The sequence below is a fragment of the Eupeodes corollae genome, chromosome 2 (assembly GCF_945859685.1).
Source record: "Eupeodes corollae chromosome 2, idEupCoro1.1, whole genome shotgun sequence".
In the NCBI taxonomy this organism is placed as follows: Eukaryota; Metazoa; Arthropoda; class Insecta; order Diptera; family Syrphidae; genus Eupeodes; species Eupeodes corollae.
Window position 1 is genome coordinate 134,367,042 of NC_079148.1, and position 21,601 is coordinate 134,388,642.

Below are 21,601 nucleotides of genomic sequence, written 5' to 3' on the forward strand. Positions count from 1 at the left end.
GTCGTTTTTTGTTTTCGTTTTTGGTGGTTTGAAAAAAATCATCTTGATATCGATATGAATTGCCTTCAATATCAGATTATTATTTCACTAAATTATAAAAATTTTAGCTACGGCACTGACTTAAACAGAGACTTCAATAACAATAAGGTGAAATTAAAATTGTTTGCGTTGTCGTTGTCGTTAGCTCTTCTTCTAGACAAATAACGAATCTAAATAAAAGCAAATAACAACTCAACGTCAACATACTAAACAACCACGAACATAATAAAATACAAATTTATTAAAAATTGTTTATGTTGTTGAAATGGAAAAGCATAATAAAAATGTGTCACACATCGTGTGGTTATTAACCTAAGTAATCTTATACAACTTAGCAAAAGAAAACTCAGCGAAATTAAATGAAAGAGGTAGAACAGGTTTGATTCAAAACCATTAAACCATTAACAATATTCTTCAGATACGACTTGGACATTTAACAATCAACAGTTCAATGGTGACCCCTGTTTGGTAGAGAAAAAAAAAACATAAAACATCTATCGCCACGCTAGAGGGCTTGAACTCAAGTGGTCATTAACTTTTTATTTCTGCGTAAGTCGAAAAATGTTGTTCAAAAATTCCACAGAAGGAATACTCAACTATGAACACAATAAGAAATATTTTTTTTGCCGCAAGGGGTTTTAAAAAATATGATATTTATAATTTTCAAGCTTTTGTTAAACAACGCATCTATGAGTCGATTAGTTTTAAAATGAAAATAAATATGTATATGCATATTTATAGGTATATTAATATTTTATTCATTAATTTTTGTGAACTTTTCAAGAATTTGCAAAATTATACAATACTTAAATTTATTTGCAAAATAAAAATAAAAAATTAAACTAGAAACACTACTTTATAGTCCTGAACAAAAACAAGAAGAGCTATTCAAACAAGCTGGTCAGAATATTAAAATTCAATATAGTACTTAAATAAGTTCATTTCTGCTAATCACATAATTTCAAATAGTATATATTTCTAAGCAGGTTTTCAATTGATTGTTAAAACAGGAGTAAACAAAGCTAAATGAATAACAATGCAAGAACAAAAAAAATGTCACTATCGTAAAAATAATATGACAAGAAAAAACAAAAAGAAACTTTTGAATAATCTAAGTTACTTAAGTTGTTGGAAGCGCTTTCATTTAATGGGATGCTTTAGATTGAAACCCTGTTCTTGTCTGCAAATACCCGATACCTACATTCATGAACTTCATATATATGCAAAGTTCAATTTTGTATGAAATGTTTTAAAATGCGAAACATTATTTTTTAAATCAACATTTAGTCTAACGGTATTATCTTATTAGGTTTTTGCTTTGATATGCATACATTTTTTTGCAGGACAATGAGTCAACATTAAAAAAATGTATTCGTTCTTCACCGGAAATAGTCGCAGAATTATCAGAACTTTGCAAGCAAATAATATGCATTATGTGTACAAGTGGAACAAATTTTAAGCTGGTAAATAAATAAATCTCTATATATGAAGTTAAGACATCGCAAGTACGTTGTTTGAAGAAATGACATTTTTATTACTGACTTAAAAGTTTTACTAGTAGTTTTGCAACATCTAGTAAAGTTAATTTATCAATTTTTATGTGATGAGCTTTGAATTTCACAATTAATTTATAAACGACGTCTTCTTTCTTATGAAGATAATAAAGCTATGGTATATGTGCAGACTTTACATGCCATTGTATTCTACTCCGCACATAGATGTACGAACCAGAGACACTGCACCTTAGTAACAAAGACTATTTTTTGATACAAAATGAGATATTAATACAAGACTTATAAAACTTATTCTGATCATATGCCTCTTGTATTAGAATGGAACAATGAAAATACATTTCAACAATAAAATCTAAAGTTACTACCAAGACTTAAATGGGAGAATGAAAGCTTCAATACCTACCAAAGTAATCTATATATGCATATTTCAGAGACTTCTTCAGTTAATGGATCTATTGAGTTGTTTTCAAAGGAAATTATATCATGTATAAGAAATTTTTCACCAGCTCAACCTTCTGCTTGTATTACAAAATTCAAAAAAAAAAAGTGATTCGATAAAGAATGTATAAAATCCCGAAAAAATCATTTACCCTTTCACTTTTATACCGAGGAACTGAGAAAATAGTACGTTGAATCAAACTCCAAGTACAAGCAATTATGCCGCACAAAAAAAACTAAATTTAAAAATGTCCAAGCAAAATTTTTAAGCCTGGCCAGTAATTCGAAAGATTTTTAGAATTTAGCCAAAGAAATAAATGGATCCAACTTTGTATAATTGGTACAAATATGTCTGCAGATCATCTTTCATACAACTTTAAAAACCTGCTCTCAATTGAATCTGATTTGTCCTTTGCTTATGCAGAACCACTGGTTATTAAGGAAACTTTGGACTGTGAAATAGACGTAAATGAAATAAAAATCGTACTTCAAAGAGCAAAAGATGGAAAAGCACCAGGCGAAGACGGAATTCCATATGAATACTTTAAAAATGCAACACCAGCTTTCATTGATAAGCTATGGATGGATCTACGTTCTCACAATGGTTTGATACTAACGCTGGTGTTAAACAAGGATGCCCTTTGAGTGCTTTGCTGTTTGCGTTGTTCATTAACGATATTTGCAAATATCTTCCTGGTGGGATTCGGATAGCTGACACTACAATCAATGTTCTACTCCATGCAGATGATCTAGTGATCCTTTCAGAGTCACCAGAAAATTTGCAGCTTATAATGAATCGGTTGTCAACATACTGCAACACATGAGGACTTGCAATAAATATTGAAAAATCCAAAATCATGGCATTTACAAGATCTTCTCACAGTTTGGTTAGAGAAGGTTGGTTCTTCAATGGCCATCGTCTTGAAATCACTAAAGATTACAATTATTTGGGCATCAAATTGAACAAAACGATGGGTTTCAAAAATCATCTAATTCAAAAGGCGAAGTCTTCGCAAAGCTTGCTGAATATGATATGGAGAAATATTTTCTCAAACCAAAATATTTGGATGTGTTGTTAAAACATCTCTTTGTTACGCGACACAAATTTGGGGAGCAGATGAATTTGAAGCAATAGAAAAGCTCCAAAGAAATTTCATAACAAAAAAAAAAACTTTTTAATCTGCCAAATGGAACACCTAACTACGCCATTTATTTAGAAACGGGGATTGCAAAACTGTTTACCAACACCCTTAAGATGAAGACCGACTACATCTTCACATTCAGATGCTCGTTAAACAAAGAAAATGCTCCTTTATGAAATGCGGAATAAGGACTGGTTGGTTGCAAAATGGCAAAATATTGACGATAGCTGTGGAGAAGTTGGCTCAACTAAAGGAGCAGCTTTACAAGATAATTCAAAAACGTTCGAGAAAAATTAGTAGGAGAGGCTGAGCAATCTAAGAGTAGAATAATTTACTCACAACTAAATCATAACCTTTTAAGCAATAATTATTTTGAAAACACATTCAGCTATAAAGAAATATCGTTAATATTCAAATCCAGATGTGAACTCTTAACCTTGAATGGCAGTCCATGCAACGGAAATTTCCAGCAATTCTGTACTATATGCAACATGAAAGCAAAAGAAGACTGCTTCCATTTTATAATCATTTGCCCAGTGTTAAGACATCAAAGACTAAGATTTTTCCAGAAAAACAGTTTTACAATGGAAGAAACAATAGAATTATTAAATGGTGTGAATTAGAAATTATTGTACTGTTTTTTAAATTCAATTAATAAGTACAGAAATCTTTTAATGACTGAATTTATTTAAATCAATTCATTTAAATTTTATTATATATTTATATACATATATATGTATATACTTTGCCAACTGAGCTGACGGCTATGCCAAAGCTTTATAAAATTCGTTATGTTTATTCAAACTGTATTAAAATATTTATAAATTAATTTATTACTTACTAACAGGAAGAAGAAATAACAGACAACAAAAATGACAACAGTTCCCCGTCATTCCACCAACCATGCTCACTGATGATTGATTTCGGTAACAGATGGACACCTATTCCTTATCCTATTCCTTAAACAGTTTAGGTAATTTTTTTTGAGATTTTTGCTCCAGTTGAAATGTTTTTTTTTTTTAATGAAATGTTTGTATTGAAATTTTTCAAAAGCATTATCAAATATCTTATGTATAATTGTAAGGTTGACTTTTTAATCTATCGCTGTGCGAGATGTTGGATTTCTCTGACAGCTTTAGTTAAGTTAGCAATAATAATCAACCCCCGGTATGCTTACTTACTTTACTTTAGTTAGCGCTACAGCGCATTGTGCTCCTGGGCCTCAAGTAATAACTTTCGCTAGCTTACTCGATCTCTAGCTTGCTGCCTCCAGTTTTGAATACCAAGTTGACGAGATGAGGCCTGCCTCTGCTTCTTGGTGTTGCTCGACATGCCCTAGCCACCTTAAGCGTTGTACACGCAGATTAAATCTTCTCCGCCAGATGTTACTTTGTCTTTCGACACAAACCGGACCATAGATCGTACGCAGAACCTTCCTCTCGAAGATACCATGAGATCCTTCATCCGCTTGGGAGAGGGCCCATGCTTCTGCACCATACAGCAAGACTGGGATTATTAAAGTTTTGTACAGTGTCTCTTTGGTACTTCGCGATAAGGCCTTGTTGCTCAACTGTTTACTTAGGCCAAAGAAACAGCGATTAGCAAAGCAAGGTTAATTCTGCAAATGACATCAGCGCAGAGATCAAACGCAGAATTACCCTTGCTACTAGCAGTGCCTAGATAAACAAATTCGTTTATCACCTCGAAGTTGTACCTGACAATTGTCACATTTTGACCAAGTCTACGGTATGAATCGACTCTTTTTGATGACAGTAAATACTTCCTTTTGTCCACGTTAATGTCAAGACCCATTTTCTTCGCCTCAGACTCGACATTAAAGAAAGCACGAGTCACTGCTCGATCGGTTCTTCCCATAATGTCCATGTCATCTGCATAGCCAAAGTATTGTGTGGATTTTTGAAAGATGGTGCCACTTGTATTGGCGTTGGTGTTGCGCACCACTCTTTCAAGAACAATATTGAACCAGCTACATGAAAGCGCATCACCTTGTCGTAGTACTGTGGTGGTTTCGAAGGTTTCGGTCGAAACCAATTTTGACGCAGCAACGAGCATTTTTCAGCGTCATCCTGATAAGTCGTATCAGTTTGGTAGGGATGCCTAAACTCAACATGGCACGGTATAGTTAGTTCCTGTCATAAGCTGCTTTAAAATCGATGAAAAGATGGTGTGTTTCGATGTTATGTTTTTGGGTCTTTTGCAGGATTTGGCGTAGAGTGAAAATTTGGTCGAAGGTATATTTTCCAGGCTTGAAGCCACACTGGTAAGGGCCAACTAGTTCGTCAGTAAATGGCTTCAGGCGTTAACATACTAGGCTGGGCAAGATCTTGTACGCTATGTGTATGCACTTATATTATATTACAGTTTCCAAACTAGAACAATTGTAGGAATAACTTGTAACTGCATTGACTTTTTCGTTAATCTTTAAAGGTTTAGAGTTTTACGATATCTTATTGAACTATTTGGATACCAAATTTAAGATAGCTGGGATAACATAAAAACAAAAATCTATTCACAAAAAGCAGACAAAAATTTCGATTTCGAGGTTCAAAGTTAATGTAAAGTAAAGTTTTCAATGGATAATTTCCCCAAAACCATTCTATACAACTGTACCATATACAGTTCTGATCACTTGATTAGACGCACACATTTTTTTTACATAAGTTTGATTTTTTTTATAAGTGTGTGCAAGAATTATCGAGCAATTGCCTTTTGTTAGAAAGCTTATTAATGTCTTAACAAATATTATGTGAGTGGAAGATAACGGTTATTTTGTGTCTTTCTTGTATATGCTGTAAGTAAAAGTAGTTTTTTTTTGTTCACATGATAAGACTACTGTAAAATGGTAGTAAAAATGAAACACAGACTTTTTAATTTACTTTTTCTTATTTTTTTGTATGTTTCTTTTATATTTTTAGTACTTTGTAGAACCATCATGTTTTAAAATCACATCAAAAATTCGATGTTTTAGTGAATCGTACAATTTTTCTAAATACTTTAAGGAAATCTTCTTCCAGGCTTCTTTGATGGCGACAATTAGCTCTTCACAGGTCTCATACTGCCTACCTCCTTCGTAAATTTTACGCGTGAGGTCAGGTGAATAAGGTGGCCATGACAACAATTTAACATTTCCGGCGGCAAGAAAGTTTTTGACAACACTAGCGTTGTGGATTGGTGCATTATGTCCAAACAGTTCTTTCATAGCGGGGAAGGCTGATTCCAAAAGAGCTATGTAGAAAAGTTCCGTCATTTTGTTGGAAACGAACAACAAATCAAACGCCCATAGTACGAAATGGCTTCCCAAACCATTACCCCTCCTTGCCTCGAATGGTGACGTGTCAAAAACTTTTCCTCTTTTCTTACATCATGGAAATAGTAGTTGTACCCATCAGGGCCATCTAAATTAAATTTTGTTTCATCTGAAAAAACGATATTTCGCCAATTCATCACACTTCCAAGCTCGGTATCCCACGTCATGTGAAGGCGTGCGAATTCCAACCGCTGTTCTTTTCGTACGGCGGCGTTTAGTGTTTTTTTTTTCATTTCAGATGGTCTGCGCTCAAAATAGCTCGCCGAACAGTGGTATTGTTTGCAGCTATCCCCGCTTTTTCCTTTATTTTGCTGGTGGATGCAGCTGAATTTGATTCTTATAATTTTTCGTTTGTGCTGAGGAGTTAAAGTGGTTTTTGGCCGTTCCTTGCAATTTGTTCCATATGAAGGACTGTTTTTTTGTATGTAAATTCTTATAACATGGTCACTTCTCATGGCAAACCATTCGGAATTGAACGCGTCAATTTTTCCTTTTTTTCCGCGGTTAAAACTTTTTATTCCCCATTTTTAATTAAAAAAAATATTAAATGCTTAAACTTTGAAGAAAGATAAAAAATATCCGTTATCTTCCATTCACCTACCATTTGTTGGTGTTTTTTTGTTCAGAACTTAATAAGCTTTCTAAAAAATACAATTGCTCGATAATTCTTGCACACACTTATAAAAAAATCAATTTTTTTGTAAAAAAAATGTGTGTGTCTAATCAAGTGAACAGAACTGTACAACTTATGTAAATGTAATTCTAATTCATTCAACATTTTGTACATTTTAAATATTTTTTTAAAGTATTTTAGTAATAAAGTGAAGTAATAAAAGAACTGCAACAAAAGAATGTATGTCTTTCAGGGGTTTTGAAGCAAAATTTAGATTTTTGATAAGATTAAAATAGACGTGGTTTTAGTCCTGAAAGTAAAGATAAGTTAACATTTATCTACATCATTTCGTTAAACAAAATAAATGACGATATTAAAGATCCGTTGCCGGTAATATTAACAAGTAAGTTTGTCGACGTTAGTCAAAAATGTTCCAACATACGCTTGAAATTGAAAGGCGTATTTTCGAAAAATCTTTTAAATACTTAGAGCATCAGCATTGGCATGTCTCTATAGGATTGAGTCCTAATTCGGGAACGAAAGAAATTGTGATATTGATAGCAGGAATACAAAGTAAAAGTTATTGAAATAGACGAACAGAGAATATCTTAATTTTCAAATCTGCACTTCTGCTAATTCAACAAAATGTAAACAAAATTTCAGGCAAAGGAATTTAACAAACCTATGTCTATCAGCATACCTACATATGTTAAAATATTTTCACCCAAAAAATGCAATTCTCTTTAACTAGGTCAACCCCAAAAACAGACTAAATTGATAGAATTTTGAATGCATTATTATTGATAAATCAAAAAGCTTACCGTTTTTAGTTTTTTTGTGGTTGTAGGTTCATTACTCATTGCTTTTTATTATTAAAAAATTTATATTTTTAAAGTTTGAAATTAATTGCCTGTGGATATTGTTGAAATATGTTTCAGTTTTTCGTTATTATGACTTGAAGGTTAACACTTTGTTTTTGTATAGGTTTGATTTTATTTAGTAGAAAGTGTTCAAGAAGATTTTGAGAATGATTCAAAACTTGAAATAAGTTAATTTTCGATTCGAAAGTTTACAAATTACCACAGAAATCAACAAAAAAGTATAATCGGCGGAGAAAACACAACTGCACGTCAGTTTTGTACTCTTTCAACTCATCTATATTTTCTGACACTTCTTTAATTTGCTGCGTTTACATACTTCGGTATGTTATACTAAGGTCGAGTTTAGACTTAGGAAAAAAACCTGTTTAGTTGAAGTGAGTGAATGAAAATACATTTTATTTTAAAAAAGGCATCTCACAGATTTATTTTAAAACACGTATTTTAAGCATTTTAGTTTTAGATATTTGTAACAACAATCTTTCCCTTAAATTTCTCGACATACAATCACTGTTTATTAAGCAAAAGACATTTTCCACAAAAAATTGAAAGATAAAAATAAAATGTCTTCTTTAAATTAATATATGTTATAGATAATCAATCATGTGAGTGAAATATGAAAACGCGGCTTGCATTTTTTAATCCAGGACCTTGAAACTTATCTCAACTTATTCTTTGCAAAAACTCTTGGCTCACCTTTCCATTACCGTAGCACGAATTTCAACCCGGTTTTTTATTTGATAGATATGTGCAAATAAATAATAACTATAGCAATTTTAGAGCGAGGAAACATTTATATCTATTTTAAATTAATTTTCAAAGTTCATTTTCAACGACCCCTATCGTATACTGATCCCAAGATGGGGGTTGCAGGGGAGTAGCATGCCACCACTTACATACCTAGCTGTTAGTATGCCGTACTATCAATTAAAAAAAAACGAAAAGGAAAATATTTGTTTTCTATGACTTAAAGGTTTTACTTTTACTTTAACAGTAAAAAAATCAGAAGGAAATTCGTGCTGCGGTAATGGAAAGTCTCCCCAAACTTTAAACTGTTATGAGAATGTAAAAGAAAAACCAAAGCTGAATGCATATGGAAACAAATATCTGTGATTTAAAATATTTAAGAGTTATTATACTTTTAACTTCATGCTAAAGTTGATATTTTTACAAAAAAAAACTCTTGCAAAAACAGGAATTACTAAGAATTATCTGTTTTTCAGTTCAGTTCAGTTTTTAAGTTTTTTAAAGTTCAAAATAATTACAACATTACTAGTTGAAATACAACAATCCATAATTTTGAAATTACCCACGGCAATACTTTTTGGCAGAATGCTATCTCCTCCTTATGTAAACAAAACACTTTTCACCTTAAAATGCACATTAATACCCGATCAGCTGATGTAAACAAACCGAATTTCAACACATCAACGATACTTTTGTCTTTGTTTCTCCTCCCAATAAATTTCTATTTTCTCCCCATCTCACTTGCACTCTCCCAAATTTCAATGGTGAATTAATTGACACAATGCTATTTGACATATCCAATTTTTCGTTTTCCCATCGTCCATTAATGGCTGACTGTGACTGCAAGTTTTTCAAAACCAAAATTTTCTTATTATCAATTTTCGAGTATTGAAAATGCCTCGTTTTTAACACAAGTATTTTCAAAATATTCAAAATTCAACAGTGAATAAGTGAAAACTAAAATGCTTTCACTTTTGCAAGAGAAAAGACCCCTAAAACGTCCTCGTTTGGGTCCACCCGATGTCTACCCACAGGAAGCCAAACAGAGGGAAGATGAGCTTACTCCGAACAATGTTAAACACGGATTCACAGCCATACCCCAGTTGAACTCTGAAGAATTTGGAACGGCCCATAACAGCAATGTAAATGCCAGTAAAGTGGGAGCATTCTTCAATGCCATCGTGGCCAAGAAGGAGGAACTGATGACGCTTCAGGACAGTGGTCGCAAGAAACAGCAGGTGAATTGCAAAGACAACTTCTGGCCTGTTTCGCCACGTACTAAGAGTGCCCTTGATGCTTGGTTCAAAGACCTGGCTGGTAACAAGCCTTTGCTTTCGCTCGCAAAGAAAGCGCCGTCTTTTAACAAGAAGGAGGAGATTTTTGTAATCCTGTGCGATAACCAGGTCAGTATGCAGCGGGCTACATGGTTCATCAAACTCAGTGCCGCCTACACTGTCTCCTTCACCGAATCGAAGAACAAGAAAAGGAGCATCTATGATCCGGCGGTCGAGTGGACCGGCAATTTGATCAAATTCATGAAGGAACTGCTTCCCAAATTACAAGATCATTTCCATAATGGTTGGTTGTTTGGGGTTCATGTGGGTAAAGATACCTGTTAATTGTTTTTTATACTTTTAGGTACTATGGACAAAAATTCCTCTCACCAAACATCAGGCATGGGACATACTCCTAACTCGATTCCCATCACTTCAATGACAAGTCCAGTACCGATGCTTAGTCCGGCCAACAACAGTACCCCTGGTCTAACCAACTTGTCCACACCTCAAGACGATGGAAAGAATGCCGTCAAGTACTGGAACTACTGCACCCAGCTGAGTAAATACATGCACGAGGAGTCGCTTCTCGATCGTCAAGAATTCCTCAACTGGATTCTTGATCTGTTGGACAAAATGCGCTCGCAGAACTCTGACAACGGACTAAAAAAACTAATTCTAACTTTTGCCCTCCAGTATATGCAAGATTTCGTGCAAGCCGAACGATTGTGCCGAAAACTAGCTTACATCGTCGCCAAAAAACTTACAAGCTTATTGCATTCCGTAGTCGATAGTCAAGCTGCTGCCCTTGCTGCAGTCGAAAAGATTCCCATAAAAGTTGCACCGGGTGAAAGCTGCGAAATGGATAAAACCAAGAATCCCGGCATCGATCCGTTTGAGAGTGCAATCAATGATTACATGACATGCGCCCATCATCGGGACATTGTTCTCTTTCTGAGTTCGATCTTGCAAGTGATAACCATCGAGTGTCCGACCGCAATGGTTTGGTGTGGCATTGGAGAGAACAGAACTCCGTCGGCTCTGCATGGAAGTCCGTTGGATAACCTACCCATTGCGCCGTCCATGCTTCCCATGCCCAATAAGTGTGAGTTCACCAACAACGAAATACGGAAGCAGCTGAGATGTGCGGAAAGCGAAATTATTTTGCGCTCGAAACACGCCGAGAATCGTTGGTGTGCTGAAAAGTGGCAAAATGCAAACAAAAACTCATATTCCAAGGTCTTGACGATTTTGGATCACTTGGATTCTCATTGCTTCGACAAAATGGATCCAAGTAATTCAATTGAATCGTTGTACGCGAAGATATTCACGCCGTTCAGTATGATTAAGCAAGAGATGGGAGCTAATGGAGAAATGAAAGAAGTAAAGGTTGAATATGATCCTAAGCAGGGTGCAGATACAGTGAAGATTCTATGCGAGTGGGCGGTGTCTTCTCAAAGGTAAGATCTTAAAAAAATTGTTTAACAGTGTTTCTGATGAAGCATTTTCTAGGTGGGGTGAACATCGTGCCATGGTTGTTGCGATTCTCCTGGACAAGCGCCAAATGGAAGTAACCACACCACCCGACAATGATTACGCGAATGGAAACAATAACAACGATGACAAGGACTCGATAGCATCTGGTGTGGGTCTGATTGGTGGCCTGCCAGTATTCCAGTCGGTCCTAATGAATTTCCTGGATCATGACGCACCGGTGTTGGGTGAAAATGGCTCCCAACAAAATCGCACCCAATTCACCAATCTCGTTCATCTTTTTAGCGAGCTATTTCGCCATGATGTCTTCTCATACAACGCTTATTTGTGTACACTCATATCTCGTGGTGATCTTCTGATGGAAAGTGTCATCTCGAAAACCACTAATTCCATAACAGGAACAGGGCCCGTTTCGAACAAACCATCATCACCGAACCAGGGTTTTGAGGAAGTCTACGAAGATTACGATGATTCCAATGTGGACGATGATTTGGACAAACTTCTGCAGACTATCAAGGAAAAGGATCAGCAGAGTGCCATGGAAGCGCCGGATAGCCCCAAGGACCCGGATCATGTTGCACATGGCATAGGATCGAACGATCCTCCGATTTCCCGACACTTCATCTATACAAAGCACTTCCCCATCCATCAAGACGACCACTACGCATCCTACAGCAGTGAATCCAATCAGCGATACATCCTCCTCTTTGGTGTTGGCAAGGAGCGGGACGAAAAGAAACATGCCGTCAAGAAAATGTCAAAAGAAATCTGTAAACTGTTTTCAAAGAAGTTCAGCATCGACGTGGCTGAGGGTGGGAAGGTCAAGAAGCATTCGCGAAGCGAGTTCAATTTCGAAGCCACCACGAGCAAGTGCCAGAACATGGCGTATTTTGACCAGCATGTGGTCACCTATCAGTGCGCTGCAACAGTATTAGAACAGTTAAATAGCTTCGCCTCGGGAAGCAATAACTATTTGCCCGTGCAGGAGCATGTGGCTTTCTTGTTCGACTTGATGGAAATGGCGCTGAACATCTTCAGTCTGTTGGATTTGTGTAACCAAATTTTGAAAGAATTGCCTGAAGTGGAGAATCAGCTCATCGCTAAGAAATCTAACCTGGCAAAGAGTTACACTACGTCGCTGGGACTGTATATTGTGGGAATCCTTCGGCGGTACCACAGCTGTCTGTTGCTTTCTCCCGAGCAGACTTTTTCTGTTTTCGAGGGACTATGCAAGATTATCAAGCATGTTAGTGCGCCAAGTGAATGCAGCTCAGCGGAAAGATGCATCCTGGCTTACCTCTCTGATCTCTATTCCTCCTGCGCCATGCTCAAGGGCAAAGCACAGTCTGCTGAACATTTTCATGCTGCGTACGCCAAGTTTAAGTTGATTTTCAACTCTCCCGTTCAAACATCCATTACTCCACCATCCTATAACGCACAATTCTTGAACGATCTGTTCACTGCGCCAAAGCGAGGTGGCAAAATCGATCCGATGTGGGCGCGTCAGTTGAATGAATCTCCGCTGAATATGTACAGCTTCGTGTGCAATGCCATCATCGCGATTTGCAGAGAGACCGACAACGATCGATTGAACGACATTGCCATATCCTGTGCTGAACTGACTGCCTGTTGCAATGCTTTGTCACAGGAATGGGTGGCCGCCCTTGGGGCTTTGTGCAATTCGAACGGGGATCCACGCTATCAAGACCTCTTTAGCCAGATTGACATTCAGAACGTCAACATTCACAATTCCTTGGCAGTCTTCACGTGTATCCTTATTGCCCGCCATTGCTTTTCCTTGGCGGATTTCGTCATGAAGATAGCTCTGCCAGCTCTGGCCAACGCTTGCAATGGTGGTGGCGACATAACATCCGACGCCGAGGCTGGCGCAAGATTGACGTGTCATTTGGTGTTGAAACTCTTCAAAACAATTGAAATTCCCCAACCTGGATTATATTCCGTGAGCACGTCGCCGAATCCAATAAATGGGGCGGGCCCAGCCTGTAACATAAAATTGAGCTGTGACCGTCACTTGCTCGTGGGTGCTCATAAAAACATTCCCATTGAAGCGGTTTTGGCTGTTTTGAAGGCGATTCTCTTGGTGGTGGACACCACAGCCCAGAAGACTCCCTCGTCCTCGACTGTGTTCAACAGTGGAAAGCGAAGCGGATTAAACACACCCGTCCACCCGGGAAGCACCCCGAAGAATTCGGATCATCCGGTAAATTTGAGTACGATATTGGGAACGTGTGATTTTAGTGTGTTGGGGGAAGCAGAAGATGCCATGCATGGTTCCTCAACAAGTGATCAGATTTCCCTATCGGACTTTGCCCAGCACGTCCTTAAGCAGATATGTTCCCAAGAGTATGTCCTCGAGAGATGTCTCGAAAACTCGGAGACCCTTTGCGATATGATCATAGATGACATGTTGACATCGAAGCAAGTTCAGCGACTGTTACACATGATATGCTACGCAGAGAACGAGTACAATTTAATCACCGAAATGGATCAGAAGGCAATTATCGTACGGATCCTGGAGAACTTAGAGCAGTGGACTTTGCGGATATCTTGGCTTGATTTGCAGCTAATGTATCGCCAGACGTCTTCGAACTCCACCGAACTGACGAATTGGCTGGACACGGTGGCAAGAGCTGCCATAGACGTGTTCCAAATTGATGAAACCGCCGCAAAAAATCAAAAGACTAAGCCATCAACATGGCTAGTAGCTCCACTTGTGTCCAAGCTTACAAGTGCCGTTCAAGGTAGAATTCTGCGAGTAGCCGGCCAAGTTCTGGAAAGTATGAACTATTTTTCGAAAATCAAAGACTGCGAGGAGAGGGAAAAAATGGGAGTGAATAAGAAAAAGCTTCCCATGAACAATCAACCATTTCTAGGATTGGTGTTGACATGCCTCAAGGGACAAGATGAGCAGAAGGAAGGTCTGTTAGTTTCGCTTCATTCGCAATTGTCAACGTTTTTGCAATCCATATCAGAGGTGAGTTCCGAGAACAAAGATCATCACTCACAATACATTTTTTCTTCTTTGTTTTCCAGTTTGAAGAAATAGGAGGAATCGATGATCCCCAAGGAAAAGAGGAAATGTTAGATGCCCTGCAGTTGCGTTTCTCATTGGTGGGTGGAATGTTCGAAGCAATACAAAAGAATGGAACATCCACAACCGATTGGGCTATTCTTCTGGCTCAACTTGTTTGTCAAGGAGTTATTGATTTGACCAACAATAGGTAAACAATTTTTTCTTCACATACATAAACATATATTTATCTCCCAAACAAACATTTAATAAAAACGAACTAGAAAATATAATTAGTCAAGTGAATCTTCCAATAATTTTTGGAGGTGATGTTAACGCCTGGAATACACTTTGGGGATCTCCAATCACCAATAAAAAAGGCGAAGTATTAGAAAATTTCTTCTCGGACAACAATCTTTTTATTATGAACGATGGATCTCCCACCCACCTTTCAACACACAATAAGTTAAGCCATGTTGACGTAACCTGTTGATCACCTGAGCTCCTTCCGAAAATAGCTTGGAATACATAAGATGATCTACACAATAGTGACTACTTCCCGATTTTGACCTCATTAAATCCTGTAACCATTATGTTTTCAAAAACTTTTGACCCTAAATTTAAAACTGACTTATCCAACTGGACACTATTTCAACAGATAAACTCTGAATACTTGTCGAATAAAGCGCTGTCATTAAACAATAACAAAGAAGCGGCTCTCAAATCTGTGCATCTCTCAATCTGCTCCAATAAAAAGAAAACATGTAGTCCCTTGGTGAAACACTGAACTTTCATTGCTACGAAAAAAAAAATGATAAGCACTAATACAAAAAATCAAATGTTAAATTTAGCCAAAATATGGCAAAATACCCGCCGTCGCACTGGCAACCCAACCTCACTCGCAATAAATCAAATAATGACACGATCACACATCCGCCAAAAATATCTAATTTTATCGCACAAACTTGGTCAAAAGAATCGGAAGATACAAATTTGTCCAACGCTTTCGTTAGACAAAAATTATATAGCCTCAACCACTCAACTCAACATGCTGCTAATCCGACAGCTCGACGTATCGAATAACCAATAACATTAATCGAACTTGAAACCTCACTTACCAAGGTCAAAGGCAAAACCCCAAGCAGAGATAGAATATCTTATCAAATGCTGAAAAATCTATTTATAAAATTAAGCAGAGAATTCTTGATCTTTATAATAGTATCTTAGACAACTCTATCATTCCACATACCTGGAAATCTTCTACAATTACACCTATTCCGAAACCAAAAAAAGATACAAAATACTATCGAAGGATACCGCCCAATCTCCCTTATCCCATGTCTATCCAAAAGAATGGACAAAAATAATTGCAAAGCGCATACTATTGTTTGCCGAAACAAACAAGCTCATAAGTCCTAACCAAGTTTAAGTCAACAGAGTAAGTGTCGACGCTCTTCTTCATATCGACTATTTTGCTACAAAAGCTCTATCAGCAAAAAACCACGCATCCGTTCTCTCCCTTGATTTTGAAAAAACCTTCGATAGAAAAGGTCTCCATGTAGTTCTGAAAAATCTTACAAAATGGGGCGTTGGAAGAAAAATATACGGTTATGTAAGATCCTTTTTAACAAATAATACTTTTTGTGTAAATACTAATATCGTCTACTCTTCCAACTACTCATTGTATAACGGTATACCCCAGGGATCACCTCTCTCGGTGATTTTATTTATAATTGCATTCGACGGTATAAACATAATTTCCTGGCTATGTCTTGCCTTGGCCGAGTTAATGGCTTTGACATCTGCCTGACTGTCTGTAAAGATAGCCGCATTTCGGTTTTGGTTTGGGTTTTGTTTAAGTATCTTACATGCCTCCCTTATTGCCAGCAGTTCAGCCTGAAAAACGCTAGCAAAGTCAGGAAGCCTAAAGGATTTGGCTACATTTAGAGGCTCAGAAAAGATCCCAGAACCAACTCCGGACTCCATCTTTGAGCTGTCAGTAAAGATGGTTGTGTCGAAACCTATCGACACGATGTCATCCTCCCAATCTTTTCTGTATGGAAAATAACCTTAAAACCCTTACTAAGGTTCAAAGTAGAAGTGCAGTAGTCAGTGTCTACCGAAATAATATCTGAGGGAATCAATTTCGTAGTGTTGCTGTGACCATAAGGTTTTGACAACCAGCTATTTGATTCCGCCTAATAGCGCTGCAGGAAACTATGTATTTAATAAAAAGTTCGATTGGTAGAAGATCCAAAATAACTTTTAAGGCGTTCGTTGGGCAAGTACGCATGGCCCCTGTGGTGCCCACGCAAGCTGTTCTCTGAACCTTCTTTAGCTTATTAATGTTATAGGCTTTGCTAAGAGCAGGCCACCACACAATCGAACCATATGTTAAGATAGGGCGTACTACGGCTGTGTGCGTCCATAAAATCATCTTCGACTGAAGTCCCCACTTTTTGCCGAAAGTTTTGCTAGAAGGCCTTCTTAACCCGCACTTCAATATTTAGTTTCCAGTTTAGTCTAGGGTCGAGTATAACTCCCAAATACTTTGCACTAGAAGACAATGATAGGATTTGACCGTAGAGTCGAGGTAGCGTAAAGGGCGGTACTTTAGTTTTGGTGGTAAAGAACAACAGTTCAGTTTTACTTTGGTTAACTCCTAGTCCACAACTAGTGGCCCAGTTGCTAACTTTCTTCAAAGCTGACTCCGTGATTTCACTAATCACAGAGATGTACTTTCCTGACACCAATAGCACCAAATCATCCGCGTAGGCTACCGCCTTCACTCCACATCTCTCTAATTTAACGAGAATTGTATCCATGACCAGAAGCCATAGAAGAGGCGAAAGAACACCACCCTGGGGTGTTCCCCTACTCACGTGTTTTGTTGCGATTGTTTTGCCTAGAGAGGCTCGAATCTTCCTACCACTGAGCATGGAAATATTCCATTCTCGAATGAAGTCTTCTACACCGAACTTAACGAGCGATTCTTCTATGGATTCTGTAAGGACGTTGTTACGAGGGTTTTAGTTTTAAGTAAGATTGAATAGGGGTTGTATATATATGGGCATTGTCCTAAATCAATTTTAAATATAATAAAACCAACTTACCACGCCGCAGCAAGAAAAAGCATCAACGCGTTCCCAACGACACCTATACAAAATATATTAGCTGAAGCAGGACTACCAAGCATAGAGGAACGAAGAGATAATATAACTGCTAAACTGTTTGTGAAACTGTCCTTTTCCAGAAATTCAATAATCGATAACGATTTCAAAAAAGCATCTGATCATAAACTTAAAAAAAAGATCCCATCCGCCATTGCTACGATTCTTATAAAAGCAGCTGAGTTTAAACTACCAACTGAACAGTAGCGCCAAGTTACTCCTCGTATTCCCCATGGCTCATCAACCCGGAATCTCTAATATTAACTCTAGCTAGTTATACAAAAAAGTAAATACCAGCAATAGTATCTACCGTCAACTCTACACAGCCATCTCACTCGAATTAAAATCGGATGGATGGAAATTTATATTTACCAATGGTTCTAAGAAAACTGAAAACACCTCGAAAATGGTACCATTGCTTGCATTGGCAACCTGCCTGAATTCCCTTCAGTATTCACTGCTGAAGCATTCGCCATACTTCAAGCTACTAAGACTGCGTCTAATTACTGTAGAAAACACTTTATATGCTCTGATAGCATATCCGTACTCAACGCCATAAAAAACCCTAACAACAATACTGAACTCATATCATAAATTAGATACCAACTCACCAAACCATATCAAGCTAATGTGGACCCCTGGACATGTAGGAATCCAAGGCAACGAATACGCTGACAGTGCAGCTAACTCACCCAATAATGCTCCTGTATATAGCTTTAATATCCACACCAAACAAGATCTGCTAAAAATCATTCAAAAAGAGGCAAAATCCGTCATAACCCACGACTGGAGCCTATACCGGTATCATCACAAGAAACTCAATCCTAATAAACTCGCCCCCGTAGACCCAACAAACATTTCCAAACACAAAATCTCTAATTTTGTACGACTTCGACTTGGACACACATCAACCTTTCATCAGCATCTCCTCATCAAAAAACCCGCCACCATTTTCTTTTAAAAGCAAACATAGTCTCCGCAGCTAGGCTCGTTAAACTAAGTATCACCATGGAATTTTAATTACCTGTTAATAAATAATAATACATTTTTTCTTTTGTTTAAATTAAAAAATATAACCGTTTTATTTTGTATTCTATCAGTGAACTATTTACAACTGTCGTTGATATGCTGGCAACGTTAGTACATTCCACCTTAGCTTCAGACAGTCAATCCGAAAGGGACGAGAACAAGAAGCTCTACTTGAATCTCATGAAGAAGCTCAAGAAGGAAATAGGAGAGAAGAACAATGCTTCCATTAGATTCATACGTCAGCTATTGCCCCTATATAAACAAACAACAGAAGTTATTGCTTGTGAACCAGCAGGAGTAGATGCCAAGGACAAAAAGCTTGTATGTATAAACATTCCATGCGTGTTCTTAAATCCTTCTAATTGTCTTAATTGTATTTCTTCAGCTTCGTATATCAGATAAGCAACGAATCAGCGTATGGGACATTTTGGAAGGTCACAAAAATCCTGCACCTTTGTCTTGGGCATGGTTTGGAGCAGTTAAGCTTGAGAGAAAACCGTTAGCTTACGAAGAAGCTCATCGTCATCTTAAATATCATACGCATAGTTTAGTCAAACCGAGTAACTATTATTATGAACCATTGCCACTGCCTCCAGAGGATATCGAACCTATTCCGGAAAAAATTGTGGTAGTTTATTACAAAAAAAATATAAAATTTGTACCTGCTTTTAATTTGAATGAGCTTTTGATTTAATATTTTTAAGAAGGATGAAATGAAAGCAGACACACCATCGTCTGTTGATCAGTCGCCAAGTGCTCCAGTTACGGGTAGGGGTAGAGGCAAAGGCAATCGGAAGCCAAGGAAACCCAAAAATGCCAAAACGCCTCCGGTCAATACCCAGAATCAAGCACAACTAGCACAGCCTCCACAGCAACAACAACAACAGCAGCAAACACAACAACAACAACAGCAACAACAACAGCAGCAACAACAGCAACAACAACAGCAACAACAACAACAGCAGCAACAACAAATCAATCCCAATCAAATGAATCCCATGCAGATGAACATGCAAGTGAGTAATAAAACTGTTTTTTTTTTATTCGAAGTAAAACAAGAAAAATAAAAAACTTCAATAATTTGAATTTAATTTCAATTTAAAAAAAAAAAAACAAATTTCTTGATAAATCCTTTGGAAATAGTTTGCTCCAAATCAAATGATACCCGGAAACCCGAACCAAATTATGCAGCAGCAACAACAAATGGCTGTGCCAGGTAATATGCATCAACAGCTTGGACCTGGAAATCCTCAACAAAATTCACAAATGGGTTTTGTGGCTGGTGCTCCGGGAATGGCACAAGGGCAGCCACAGCAACAACAATGGCCTGGTTCTGGCTATCATCCAATGCAGCAACAACAACAGCAACAACAATTCTACAACCAACAAGGAATGCAAAGTAAGTCTCAACAAAATAGAACATTTTGTAGTTAATTCTGATTTTGACACAAAAATGTGTAAACTCTAAAATAGTGAACCGTTTCGAGAGACCTCAAATGAACAATTCGAAGGCTGCCTTGGAAAAGATGTTACGTCAGCGTCAACCACCATTTATGGGCGCTAATCAAAACAGTGGATCCGGTTTCAATATGCAGCAACAGCAACAGCAGCAGCAACAACAACAACAGCAGCAACAACGTCAACCTCAGACTGTTATGCAGCAGCAGCAACAGCAGCAACCCCAACAGCAACAGGTGCAGCAGCAGCAGCAACAACAACAGCAGCAACAATTCATACGGAGCACATTGAGAGGAATAGCTCCCAATCAGATGGCAGCCAATAGTCAAATGGGCACGTCTATGAATCAAGCAATGGGACAAATGGGTCAGCCCAATATGAGTCAGGGTATCAATCCGAATGCAATTATACCACAGCAATCTCAAATTCAGCCAACTGGGATCAGTCAAAATACTCAAAGTCAACAAGCCATGGCCATGGCTCAGGGTGGTAGCATGATTGGGTCGAATAGTTCTGGGAATATGATAAATCCACAAAGTGCTGGAATGGTTAATGCCGGAATGAGTCAGAGCGCTGGAATGATGCAGCAGCAAAATGTTGGCATTGTCGGCCAGGGACCTCAATTCCAAAACTTCAACAGCTACAATAATCAGGGTATGAGCCAACAGGGCAACCAGCAAAGCATGATGGGTAGCTTCAATCAAATGGGTGGCCAGAGGAGCAATCCCACCGAATACTTGGCTCAACAGCGTGCCATGCCTGCCAATAGGGGCCAATACATGAATCAGGCGCCAAATGTTACAATGAACAGCATGATGGCCCAAGGACCAGCCCCGCCGTATTCGAGACAACAGCCGACCGGGGGTAAGCCTGCAGTTGTGTCGGCGCAGCAATTCCAGCAACAACAGCAACATAGAATCCATCATCAAATGTTGATGCAAGGTATATTTAGTCTTATTTGTTTCTTCATTGTGAATTGTTTCTTTTCAATTTTGACTAAATCTTAGGAATGGGTCAGCAGAATGCTGGACCTGGTATGGGACAACCACAGACACAGAGTATGGGGCAACAGCAGACGCCGAATTTAGTTGCTCAACTTCAGCGGCAGATGCCCAACCAGCAGGGAATGATGGGCCAACAGTTCTCACAACATCCCCAGCAGTACTAAGTATTTCAATTTTCTTTTTTTTGTAAGTTATTTTTTTAAATGAATTTCGTTTCGTCTATAAAACGACTCAATGCGATGTTTATAATTTATTTTGTAAAATGAATGATTTTGATTCTCCCTTCAAATTTTTGTGTCGAAAGGAAAAAAGGAAAATTATCGTCGAATAAAATTAAAAACATTTAATTTGTTTTTTTCTTTTTTTTTGTGATATTTTTATCGGTAAAACTGACCTTTATCAATTTTTCTATGGAAACCAAACCCAAATAAGGATCGAAAGT

General features: G+C 37.7%; 1 protein-coding gene across 1 annotated transcript; it reads left to right on the plus strand.

Moving 5' to 3' along the window:
• The first annotated feature begins 9,523 nt into the window (after window positions 1-9,523).
• On the plus strand, window positions 9,524-21,506 carry LOC129944406 (mediator of RNA polymerase II transcription subunit 12). Its single transcript, XM_056053806.1, has 10 exons — window positions 9,524-10,277; window positions 10,338-11,433; window positions 11,486-14,462; window positions 14,522-14,709; window positions 18,769-19,018; window positions 19,083-19,325; window positions 19,402-19,713; window positions 19,841-20,096; window positions 20,171-21,097; window positions 21,163-21,506. The coding sequence occupies exons 1-10, from the start codon at window positions 9,662-9,664 to the stop codon at window positions 21,321-21,323; spliced, it is 7,026 nt and encodes a 2,341-aa protein (XP_055909781.1). The 5' UTR covers window positions 9,524-9,661; the 3' UTR covers window positions 21,324-21,506.
• The last annotated feature ends 95 nt before the right edge of the window (window positions 21,507-21,601 follow it).